The sequence below is a fragment of the Balaenoptera acutorostrata genome, chromosome 2 (genome assembly GCF_949987535.1).
Source record: "Balaenoptera acutorostrata chromosome 2, mBalAcu1.1, whole genome shotgun sequence".
In the NCBI taxonomy this organism is placed as follows: domain Eukaryota; kingdom Metazoa; phylum Chordata; class Mammalia; order Artiodactyla; family Balaenopteridae; genus Balaenoptera; species Balaenoptera acutorostrata.
In genome coordinates, this window is record NC_080065.1 from 63,449,575 (window position 1) to 63,462,185 (window position 12,611).

General features: G+C 42.2%; 1 protein-coding gene across 1 annotated transcript in view; it reads left to right on the forward strand.

The window, feature by feature from the left end:
• Positions 1 to 12,611, forward strand: part of SV2C (synaptic vesicle glycoprotein 2C) — a 243,105-nt gene that overhangs the window by 218,884 nt on the left and 11,610 nt on the right. Inside the window, exons 10-12 of the mRNA XM_007175894.2 lie at positions 1,883 to 2,016; positions 3,525 to 3,728; positions 4,196 to 4,355. Of these exons, the coding sequence (XP_007175956.1) occupies positions 1,883 to 2,016; positions 3,525 to 3,728; positions 4,196 to 4,355 (498 nt within the window). The remainder of the gene's footprint in view (positions 1 to 1,882; positions 2,017 to 3,524; positions 3,729 to 4,195; positions 4,356 to 12,611) is intronic.

A 12,611-nucleotide genomic window follows, 5' to 3' on the forward strand; every position in this document is an offset into this window, starting at 1 on the left:
TCCCACAGAAAATACTGCCTTGAATCTGTACTTGCTTCTCCACAGAAACCTTAGAGTCAAGTGCTCTATAATTCTAGCATGAAAATTGACTTAATTACTTAAAAGTTATTGTTACTCCATTAGAAATTTCTAATATGTTTGTGCCTCTGACAGTCATATTTCTAATAAAAAGTTCTAAGCTGGATATTCAGTCATCACGGAGAAATTTTTTACTTTGGCAATGTAATGATTAATAGTTTTAATAGTATTAAAATCCTTCTAAAACATATACATTTATTTTAGAAGGCGATAGAAATTTTTTTTTTTTGTCTTTCAGGGAAATTTGAAATACCACTAGCTAACTCATTTTTTAAAAATAGTTTTCCTATTCAACATTCTAAAATGGCGATTCTTTATATACTGATAAGGAATGACCTCCGAAGTAGACTCTGAGGAGAACAAAGCAAGGTGTAGAATAGTGTCCTGTTTGCTAGCACTCTGTATACAGAATGCTCCCGGAAGAGCATACGAGAAACTGACAATAGTGGTTATCCCTGGGAAAAAGAACTAGGTGGCTTGAGGATGGGAGACAAAAGACTTACCTTTTCCTTTTTCAACATTTTGAATTTTGCACCATGTGTACTCTGTGCATATAGTATCCATTAAAAAAAAAATTGTTTCCCCTTTCTAAATTCAGTTTCACTTCAGAAAATTAGTGATTTTCTTAAAATGTGCCATTCTTTACCCTCCTTTAGTAGATAGACTTATGGCTTAGATGGTTTTACTCTGGACTCCTAGAGTAAGGGCTGAAATAAGATTGTTTTTTGAGGAGGTTGGTCTCATAGGCGCTTAGTGCATTTTGAGCGGACAAATGCAGTCCGACATTAGGGTGAGGATGATTTTCAAGGTACTCAGTAGTGAATTGCTTTTAAGTCAGCTCACTTGCCTAGGAAGATCAGTCCCTTTCTGCTCTCATAAGAGTGGTATTTGGTGTAATAACTTCTTCCCCAGGTGAATAAGCATTTTCCTCTCGGTGACTGGCTAAGTATACATTCATAGTCTCTTAATAAATTACCGAGACACAATGATGAATATGTATCCATGTCTCCCAAGAGTCCTTATCAACACTGAATATCTGAGCCATAGACTCTTCTAAGGTGTTAGGATCATTGTGACTATTATCATCTCCCCCTTCCCCTTCACATCACCCAAAAATGGATCTGAGCAAGTTTCATCATTCTACACATTTCCAAAAATAAACAGGGCTATGGTCGTTCTACTTGGTACCTCTTAGCGATGAGAAAAAAAATATTCTTGGAAATGACTGTAAGCTGTGAGTTTCTTGACCCCCAAGACAATCATTCCTCACATAAATGATTCTCCCAACCTCTCTTCAAGATAATTGGAAGTCCCTACACTAGAATGAAGAAGCTTTGGGTTTTCAGCTTGGGAAATAGACTTTCATTAAAAGTGAGCATGGAAGCATATCCTCAAGTTAGCGCTATTAACCCCAAATAGAGAATTTTCAAATAAAGGCATGTGTGAACAAGAGGATAGGATTGAAAAATAAAGAATCAATAGCCACAGGTAACCTCCAAACTCAATACCTTCAACTATATACCCTACAAAAACTTTTACCAACATTGCCAAAAGCTAAATGAAGTTATTTTGAATGCCATCTCTTCTTCTGGTAGAAAGTAATATTGGTGAGCAATGAGATAGCCAAAGGACAGGCCGCATGAGGAAAAAGGGGCAAAGCTAGGAGCTTAGAAAATCCAGAAGCCAATGTCCTTTATAATTAAGAGAGTCCATAGTGGGACCTCACATCTCTAAATCTGTTTGACTTAGCTTTCAACTCTGATAGACACAATCATCAATATGAATCTTTTTGTGTGTTGGGCAGATTCGAAGGGATCAGGCTCAGATCCATAACTTTCAAAGATTCGGTTTTTAAGTCCTGCACCTTTGAGGATGTGACTTCAGTCAACACCTACTTCAAGAACTGCATGTTTATTAATACTGTTTTTAACAACACAGGTAGGTGTGCTACTTAACCCTGCCTGGGGCCTCTTCACAGGCCCTAGTTCTTGGCAGAATCATGATACTTATTTGGTGATAGGCGTGGGCATAGGCTTAAGGGGGAAGTGAAGGTTGAAGTACAAATGAACGGACTCCCTCCATCAGGTCGGATCAAAGTTGAGCTTGTATTGACTGTCTTTGTCACATTTAATGCAGATGGAGCTTGCTGAGTTCAGAGTTGGAAATACAAAATCCTTTGGTGAATAATTTTTAAAGCAAAGAATTAACCTGTGGTTTGTTTGTTTTGATAATCCTGATTTCAAAATCTGGTGTTAGCTTAAGTGAGCATGCCTGAACTGCAAATCTACAGAGATGGACGAAACATGCTCAATCAGATACAGTCTTTTAGTCCAGCCCATTTAATGGAGCCCGGAAAACTCCCCAGGGAAAAAGAGGAAGGGCAACAAACATTGATTGAACACCTACTCTGTGCTGGTTCCTACCTCAGGTTATTAGACACTCATTATCTTGTTTAATTTTCACAATAGCTGAGGCTTAGAACGATGCAGTAATTTGGCCACAGTTGTAGAACTAGTAACAGCTGCCATTGGAGCCCAGGCTCATCTGATTGCAAAGCCCAGGCCTTGCCACCGACACACATTGGTCTGTCTGTCCCATGAGTCCAGACTAACAGCCCGACACTGGCAGGAGGGTGAGCTCCATCCCGTAGCCAGTCCTGCCTTCTTGGTGACCAGACAGGAGCCAGCTCTGCGTAGCTCCAAGTGAGAGTGGAGTCAGGGGCCTCGGGGTTTGTTTAAACAGTGCTCTCAGTGTCTTCCAACCCATTCAGCCTCAGAAGACCAGCTTTTTAGGCACATCTTGTTCAGCGAGGACGACAGCCGTTTTGATTCTCACTGCCTTTTAGCAGAGCCCAGCATCATCTGTAACGCCTTTCGGCTAGATCCAAGTTCAAGAAAAAAAAAAAAAATCAGCAGCGAATGCTGGTGACCTTCCAATGAGGCTGACTCAGGTTCCTCGGTGGGTTCCTCCACTTGAGCCCTCTCTTATAAATTCAGCCTCAAGGACCCAAGGAAAGTCCTGTTCCTTCTCACTGCCTCAGAGCCCTATAAAATGGCAGTAGTAAGGCCGATTCATCCGTATTTTGAAACAAATTATTTTTGTAATGGAAGCTTTAGTACTCTAATGATAGTCCTTATGTAACATGATAATTAGAACAAAGTAACATCATAAAGGAGTAAGCAATCATGTAATTAGCAATGACCAAACATAAGAAAATAAGAAATCAGAGGAAAACTGGACGCTTTAGTTTATTCCTTTATTCAACAGAAGTATTCCTTCCTTCAGCTACTTCGTAATGTGGGGTCCTAGACTAGATCCTGTGCTTTGGCCAGGCCATGAAGCCCTCAAGGAGCTTACAATACCATGATTCTTTTCTGAATTTTCGGCAGGCTTTCGGTGCGCAACTCTCATGCACCAGTATAAGTTGTCGTTCTTTGTGTCCACAGATTTTGAGCCATATAAATTCATTAACTGCGAATTTCAAAACTGCACATTTTTGCACAACAAGACAGGATGCCGCATTACCTTTGAAGATGACTATGGTGCCTACTGGATTTATTTTGTCAACTTCCTGGGGACACTGGCAGTGTTGCCAGGGAACATCGTGTCTGCTCTCCTAATGGACAGAATCGGGCGCTTAACGATGCTAGGTATGTGCTTGGTTTCATGTAAAATACAAGAGCTGCCCTTGCAATCTAGACGGATCCTGTCTCCTGCTGTACTCCCTACCCCTCTAGGATTTGCATCTCACAGAGATGAGGAGAAATCCCTTAAGACCTTTCATTAGGACTAAATTTTAGTAAAATATGTCTAACTACATCTCATTTGAACAGCTTCTGTGAGTTAACAGACTGAAAAACTAATTATGTGTGACTGTCTATTTTTCTACGTACATAGCTGAGTGATTGATGATGTATAGTTCATGCTTGCTGTGTTCAGAAGGTAGTTAGAGAGGCAAACCTTATATACAAGTAAACACACTTGTACCTGAGCTTTATGAACCCAGGCTGTGGCTTCCTCTTGGGATTCAGTTTTGCTGTGAGATCTCAAAGACCCGAGGGTCCTTGCTCTACTAAGATGACAGGAAACATCCCAGCCTTGTCTGCTTCGTTGTCAGGTGGCTCTATGGTGCTTTCAGGGATCAGCTGTTTCTTCCTTTGGTTTGGCACCAGCGAATCCATGATGATAGGCATGCTGTGTCTGTACAATGGGTTGACCATCTCGGCCTGGAACTCTCTTGATGTGGTCACTGTGGAACTGTACCCTACAGATCGGAGGTATGTTGAAATGGGCCTCCAGCAAGAGGTTCTTTGAGCCCCACAGGACCACTGAAAAGTCAGAGAAAACAAGCCAAACTGTCATTTCCCGCAAAAAGCAAAAATCCAAAAAAAAAAATTCTGGCTTATGAAGTTGTAGGCTCTACTCATATCTTTCATTTATTCTTTATTTTTTAATGAGGCAAAACATTATTTCTTCCTCATTGACTATTACACTTAGTATCATAAAAATGTTATTACTTTGAAAACAGTTTGTAGATCAGTCTCTCAATTTGAAAACATTCCTGGGGATACATGATGATTGCTGAGGAGGGACAATCATAAGTTAAATGCTAAATAATTACAATGGAAATTGTTCCCAATTTTTATAGCTAGACTATATTTACAGCTAGATATTTTTATAGCAATGTATACATGTATTATGTAGTTAAATATATAGTCAATATTAGTATTAAATATATATACTAAATATTATAATTATATTTAACTATAATGTGGTATGGGAAAATCAGGTTTGCCTAGGAACTATGAAGGCTTTTCAGTATACATATGGATATTTATATTTAATTTGTTAGACAAGGTAAGGCATTGAAGTTCTTTTTTTGCCTGATTTTTTTGAGGTACAGTTGAAGTACAATATTATATATGTTTCAAATGTATAACATAGTGATTTACAATTTTTAAAGGTTATATTCCATTTATAATTATCATAAGATATTGGCTATATTCCATGTGTTATACAATATGTCCTTGTAGCTTATTTATTTTATACATCTACTCATCTCTTTTAAAAAGAAAATGTAGGGGAATATAGTTGCTAGCCGGAGTTACTAGGACAATGAAACCAGTGAAGGAATTTAATTGTGTCCATGACTTAGCTTGCTGGCTAACAGTATGAGGAAGCAGTAATGAAGCAGGGAGGGATAGGCTGTAAGAGCCTCTCCGGGGGCTTCCCTGGTGGCACAGTGGTTAAGAATCAGCCTGCCAATGCAGGGGACATGAGTTCGAGCCCTGGTCCGGGAAGATCCCACATGCCGTGGAGCAGCTAAGCCCGTGCACCACAGCTATTGAGCCTGCGCTCTAGAGCCCGCGTGCCACAACTACTGAGCCTGTGTGCCACAACTACTGAAGCCCATGCGCCTAGAGCCCGTGCTCCGCAACAAGAGAAGCCACCGCAATGAGAAGCCCACACAATGCAACGAAGAGTAGCCCCTGCTTGCCGCAACTAGAGAAAGCCCGAGCGCAGCAACAAAAACCCAACACAGCCAAAAATAAATAAATAAAATAAATAAATTTGAAATAAAACAAAATAATGTATGCAAAACAATACATGTTTTAAATAATAATAATAATGCTTAAAAAAAAAAAAAAGGAGCCTCTCTGGGCCCCTAATCAGTCCTGAGAGGGTCCTTACCTTACATTTGCAAGTATCTACATGAGCTCTGCATTAAGGCATCACAAAGAGGTCTCTGGAACATATCTCTTGACCTTCCTGGTCTGTTGAAGGAAAGCCCAACATATTTCCAGTGACCAAAAAAAGATAGCTATTGGAAGAAAATTATGCATCTGTCCCCAAAATGGAGACACAGAGACTTTGCACCTCATATCATAAAAAGGGCTAGAAGGTAGGGCTTTGGGGTGGAGCTTCAGCAGCTGACTCATGAAGAGAATAGAAGCCCCGTTTTGCCATTTGACATGAGTGAAGGCAAATGGCCTTTGCCTTCTTTCATTTCGTGTACACTCCGTCACCACGGAGGCCCTCTTTGCTAGAGGATGGAGTCAGCATTCTCTGGACTTTGAGGTGGAGGAGGGTTTTTTCTAGGACAATGCAGAGACATTTGGGATATCAATTTTCAACTGATCCTGAGTCCTCCTTTTGTTTATTGGCCCCAATGGGTACATTCTCTGCATACCCAGACTCTCTAACTTATATTTCTTCTTCATGAACATCTATTACTGAGCTTACAGGAACCCTATAGGTACTCCTGTATCCATCTCCCCGCTGAGTATCTGGAACTCTTATGGATGTCTGCTTATCAGATATTCTAATTAGTAACCTCCTGTTGATGACTTATGCTCTGAAAGGAACCCTACAACCCATAGCTGGCATCTCCTCCCTTCTTTCAACAAACATTAGTTCTCTTCTGTGGGCAAGCTCCTGGCATGGGTGTCACGGCACTAGGATGCTGCCAAAACAAGATTAAGAGTCTGCAGCTTGCTTGCCTCTCATCCTGCAAACTGGGCCCAGGTGTGGACTAAACTAGACGTTTAAAAAAGCCCCTCAGTGTTCAAGCAAGGCTATGTCATAGCCTGTAACCTTTTTATTTTACATTGTAAAAGCTTGATACTATTTGCGATGAATCAGCTGCTTATCCCTCTGCCACAGGAATGGAAGAATGAGTATTCTCCTATGGCAAAAACCTGGCTTAAAAACAAAATGCCACAAATCAGGCGGGTCTGTCCATGAGAACCATGGACCTGCTGTGTTTCTGTTGTCGGAAAGGTTAAACATCAAGCAAGATAAAAACAGAAATTGCCCTGTGTATTAGCTCAGATCCTCTGAGAAGCAGAGGACAAGATGGGATTAAGCATGCACAGATTTTTGTTAGAGGAAATGTGGGTTAGGAGAGAAAATGGGGAGGGAGGTATAGTCTGGCTGCAGTGCAAGCCTGAGCCCCATGGAGGAGCAAGGAAGGAAGGCCAGCTGGGTAGAAGTGCCCCAGGCCACCAGCAAGCAGTCTCAGGAAGGTTCGGCATGGCTGTGACAGAGTCAGCTTCAGAGGAGTCCCACATGTCCCAGACACCAGCCTGCCGTAGTATTCCCCTTACGTTCAGTTTGCTGCTGCTGGAACAGCAAAACATGGGGGTGCGTTTCAGAGCATGGCAGCTGGGCCAGGACTCAGAAATTGGCAAGGTGCATCCTCACTTCAGCCACGCTGTTGCTAGCAGATGTTCTCCAGCACTCAAGCTGATGTTCCCAGATAACGTACAGGAAGTCACTTCCTTAAGTGATGGGGAGATAACAACTTACCTGCCAGAGCTGCATCACTAGGACCATGGTGAATTAGCTAGCACCACCCACTCTGTTTCAGGCTAAAGCCTTCTGTTTCATCTCTGCTGCTTTCCTCTGGGTCACATAGGAGGGCTCCCCTGATCTCTGGCTCAGCTGTTAGAGGAAAACCCCAACTGTTGTTGTGTGTAGGTACCCTATGGCCTCTTCTCCCCGTGGAAGCAGAATAGAATACAGCCTGACAAGAATTTTGGTTATAGGGTGTGATTTTTTCATACTAGAACTTTAGCACTGCCAACTCCTTGCCCAGTTTCTAGAATCTGTCCTTAATGATCACTTACTAGGACACTCTGATTCCAGGCCCCAAACTAAAAAGTAGCCTCTTGAGCTATTCAACAGCCAACTCCTATCAAAATCCCAGTGAAAATGATTATATTTGGGGGACATAACTTACCATATAATCTAAATGCTGTGAAAGTTATAACACTTGAAAGCCACATTTGTCAACCGCAGTACGGACTTGACCTTTAATGGTATACTCTTGGCTTGCATTTACTGTGAAAGCATGAGTGAGGACAGGACGTTTCCCATCATAGCGCACCCTTCCCCTCTGGTAGAGCCCACCACCTGATCTGCAGCGAGTTCCAGGACCTGCTCTGGGGAGCTGCTCTGTCTCTTCACTTCATATGATAAAAATTAGTAATTCCTCACATTTGCTTCCCTGCTGTGAGGTCAAGAGGCAGAGTGCCTATGTCGGTGTTACATCTCCATGGTCCAGGTATTTGCTTTGCTCCTCCTCATTCTGGTTTGCACTCTTGCATTCCTATTTTATTAATTTTGTCTTTTATAAGCTACCCTAAATCGTTTCATAAAGAGGCAGGAAAATTTGAAATTAAAATTGTATGTACTTATTGAGCAACACTTTTCTGTGCCTGAAAAATGAAGCAGAACAGCCAACGCTAACACTTTTTGTAAGGAAAAGCTCGGGTTTCTTTCCCTCCACACTCAATTCTTGACTTTTGACCACCAAATATGGAGGGGTTTTTTTTCCCATACCAAGCAATTCTCTAATTCCCAGTAGACACAAACTGGATGTTCTAAAATTTCACTCAGTTCTCACACGATCTACCTGGAGACAGCATCAGATCCCACAGGTTAAGGACTCAGTCCCCACAAGAGTGCCCCCCTTCAGGCACCAAACACAAGTCAGGTTATCACCTATACATCTGACCAACCTGCTATATGTTGGAGTTCTCTCTACCCCCTCCTTGGGTTTGATCACTTGCCAGAATGGCTCACAGAACTCAGGGAAACATTTCCTGTGTTTACCGATTTATTATAAGAGGTTACAACTCAGGAACAGCCAGACAGAAGAGATGCATACATACATAGGGCAAGGTAACGGGGGAAGGAGCACAGAGCTTTGTGCCCCATCCAGGTTTGCCACCCGCCTGGTACTTCCGTGCATTCACCAACCTGGAAGTTCATCAAATCTTGTTGTTCGAAAGTTTTTATAGAGCTTAATCTCCAGCCCTGTTCCCCCCATTCCCAGTGCCAACCTCTAATTGCTTGCTCTTTCTGGTAACAATGCCGAAACTCGGCCTCTGTGCGCCAGTGCCAAGTTGAATCTCAGAGACAGAGTTTTGGGTGAAGTAGCAAAGAATAGCTTTATTGCTTTGCCAGGCAAAGGGGGACACAGTGGGCTCGTGCCCTCAAAACTGTGTGTCCCAACCTGGGAGGATCTGGTGAGTTTCATAGCAATGGTTCAAGGGTGGGGTTGCCGATAAAGATCAGGGTGTGCTCAGGGTGTGCGAAAGGCCTGCATTCCTTTAATCTGGCCTAAGGTGGCCCCCTGATGAGATTCTGGGGTTCTCAAGGTTATCAAACTGTGGCCTCCTCTCTGGAATGAAGAATGCTTCATTAAATAGTTCACGTCTTCCATTTGTTGGGGGTTTTAGTTCTGCAGAAGAGCTCAAAGATATTGTTATAGGTATCCCTTGAGGCGGAACCAGGATCCTATCCCAAGGCTGCACTATTTTTCTTTTTTTTTTTTTATTTTAATTAATTTACTTATTATTGGCTACATTGGGTCTTCATTGCTGTGCGCGGGCTTTCTCTAGCTGCGGCGAGTGGGGGCTACTCTTCGTTGCGGTGCGCAGGCTTCTCATTGTGGTGGCTTCTCTTGTTGCAGAGCATGGGCTCTAGGCATGCAGTCTTCAGCAGTTGTGGCACATGGGCTCAGTAGTTGTGGCTCACGGGCTCTAGAGCACAGGCTCAGTAGTTGTGGCGCACAGGCTTAGTTGCTCCGCGGCATGTGGGATCTTCCCGGACCAGGGCCCGAACCCTTCTCCCCTGCATTGGCAGGCGGATTCTCAACCACTGCGCCACCAGGGAAGCCCCTGCACTATTGTTTCTTGGCTGCTCCTCCCTAGTCTCAGCATCCCCTCCCTTCCCTGACTAGCAACTGTTTGAATCTGCCCTTTGGGACTTAGGGAAGCCTCATGGAGGCTGGAGTCTATTCCCTACAAACAAGGAAAGGCTTCCATCCCAGAAGCCCCACAGGGTCCTGCTTGGTTTCATTTACAGATCACCACAACAGATATAATAGTAATGGAAACATTTGAAATATTGTGAGAATTACCAAAATGTGACAAAGAGAGAGGGAGTGAGCAAATGCTGTTGGGAAAATGATGCTGATAGACGTGCTAGACCCAGGGTCGCCACAAATGGTCAATTTGTAAAAAACACAATATCTTCCAAGTATAATAAAATGAAGTGCAATAAAATGAGGTATGCCTGCACATAGGGTGAGGTCCAGAAGACTCCCAAGTACAGGAGCCTATGTCATCCTGGAGCTGGGGGGTACACCACCCTGCTGGCATGTGGATGTGTTCACCAATCTGGAAGCTCTCCAGATTTATGGAGGTTTCATTATGTAGACATGATTGATTAAATCATTGGCTGCTGCTGATTGAACTCAATCTCCAGCCTCTCTCCCCTCCCTGAGGGGAGGGTGGGATAGGCTGAAAGTTCCAACCCTCTAATCACATGGTTAGTTTTTCTGGAGACCAGCCCCCATCTAGAAACGATCTCGGAGCCCATCAAATTCAAGAAGTTGAATGAATCCCAAACATGAGAAGCCAAAGAAATCCACACCAAGACAAAGAAAAAAATCTTGAAAGCAGCCAGAGGCAACACTTCACCTATAGGGAAAAACAGTTAGATTGCTAGATTCCCCCCCTCTAAAAATGTTGCACCTGTTTTTAGAATTGCAATGGTGATATGTAACTTACTTTTATTATGCAGAAAAGCCAAGATTTTAAAGACTGATTAAAAACTCAGTGTTAACTGGAGTGGGTGAGGGTGAAATTACTGCTCAGAGACTGTTGTGGGAATTCTAAAAACAAGTGCAACATTTTTAGAGGGGGGAGTCTAGCAATCTGTTTTTCCCTATAGGTGAAGTGTTGCTTCTGGCTGCTTTCAAGACTTTTTTCTTTGTCTTGGTGTGGATTTCTTCGGCTTATCACATTTGGGATTCATTCAGCTTCTTGAATCTGTAGGTTTGTATCTCTTGCCAAATTCGTGAGGCATTATTTCAAATTTCAACCATTATTTATTTGAATACTTTCTCTTCTCCTGCTTGGACTCCAGTGATATAAGTATTAGATCTTTTGTTAGAGTCCCACAGGTCCCTGACGCTCTGTGAACTTTTTTTTTTTAGTCTATGTTCTCTTTGTTTTTCAGATTGGATGGTGTCTATTGTTCTGTCTTCAATTTACTGATTCTTTTCACTCTCTCCTTCATTCTGCTGTTGAGCCCAATCATTAAGCTTTTTATTTTGGTTATTGTATTTTTCAGTTCTAAAATTTCAATTTGGTTCTTCTTTATGTCTTTTATTTCTTTGCTGAGGCTTTCTATTTTTTCATGATGTGTTCTGTATTTCAGGTGTGTTCAAGAGTTTCAAGTATGTTCGTAATTGCTCATTGAAGCATTATTATAATGACAGCTTTAAATGCTTTATCAGATAATGTTAACATCTCTGTCTTGTCAATGTTGGCATCTCAATTGTTTTTTCTCATTCTGTTTGAGCTCTTCCTGGTTATTTGGATGATAAGTGATATTCAATTGAAAGCAGTCATTTTCATATTATGTTCTGAGATTTATGATCTTATTTAAGCCTTTGGTTTTGGTTGGCATTCTCAGACATCTCTCTGGGAGGAGAAGGGGTGCACGCCCCATTATTGCCAGGTGGAGATAGATGTCCAGGTTACCACTCAGCCTCCATTGACAGCCAAGAAAGGGTGTCCTCATTCCTGCTGCACAGCAGTGGGAATCCAGGCTCCCCTTGTGATTACCAATACCATGGAGGGGAAGCAGGGACAAACTCATTACTGGCCAGCAGGGATGAAAATCCCAGCTTCCTACTTAGGCTTCCCTGACACCACCCCAATGGTGATGTTGAGGCCCCTCATTACAGGTTCACGAGGATGGAAGTCTAGGTTCTCCACTCGGCCTTTGCTGGTGTGACTGGCAGTTTTGGGTTACACTTTTTTCTGGTATTTGGTTGGAGAAGCGAGGTTGTTGTCTAAACGTTTTCTGTCTTGCTAGGCTGCCTCTATCCTGGTCCTTTGGGTAGAGAGAGCAGGCTCTGGTTGGGGTGTTATTTAAATCTGTACCTGTTGGTATTTCCTTTTTCCAGCTTCTTCAGTTGTATGAGGCAAAAAGAAAATTCAGGAAGTCACCATCCCCCAGGTCCCCAGCTGCTCTGCCTTTTTTCTTTATCTTCCAAAGTCTTCTTAGGTTTGTTTTATAATGTCCAGGACTTTTAGCTGTATTTAGTAGGAAGAATAAGAAAAGTATGTCTACTCCATCTCAATATGACTTTTAATATTGTTCATTTATTTACGCAACAACTTTTTTTGGAGTGCCTGTGATACAATCATGAATAAGCTATTCGTGGTCATTACTTTCATGGAGCTTAAGGACAAATGAACATCAGGCACAACACAGTGTGGTCAGGGTTATTGTGGGGAAAGGACATGGTGTTCTGAAAGCAGAAGAAAGGGTTCCTTAGAAGGAGTGATATCTGAGCTGAGACTTGAAGGAACATACATACAAGCATTCTGTTTTTCACTTTCAATGCAGTATTCAGTAAATTACATGAGATATTTAACACTTTATTATGAAATAGGCTCTGTGTTAGACGATTTTGTCCAACCGCAGGCTAGTATATGTGTTCTAAGCAC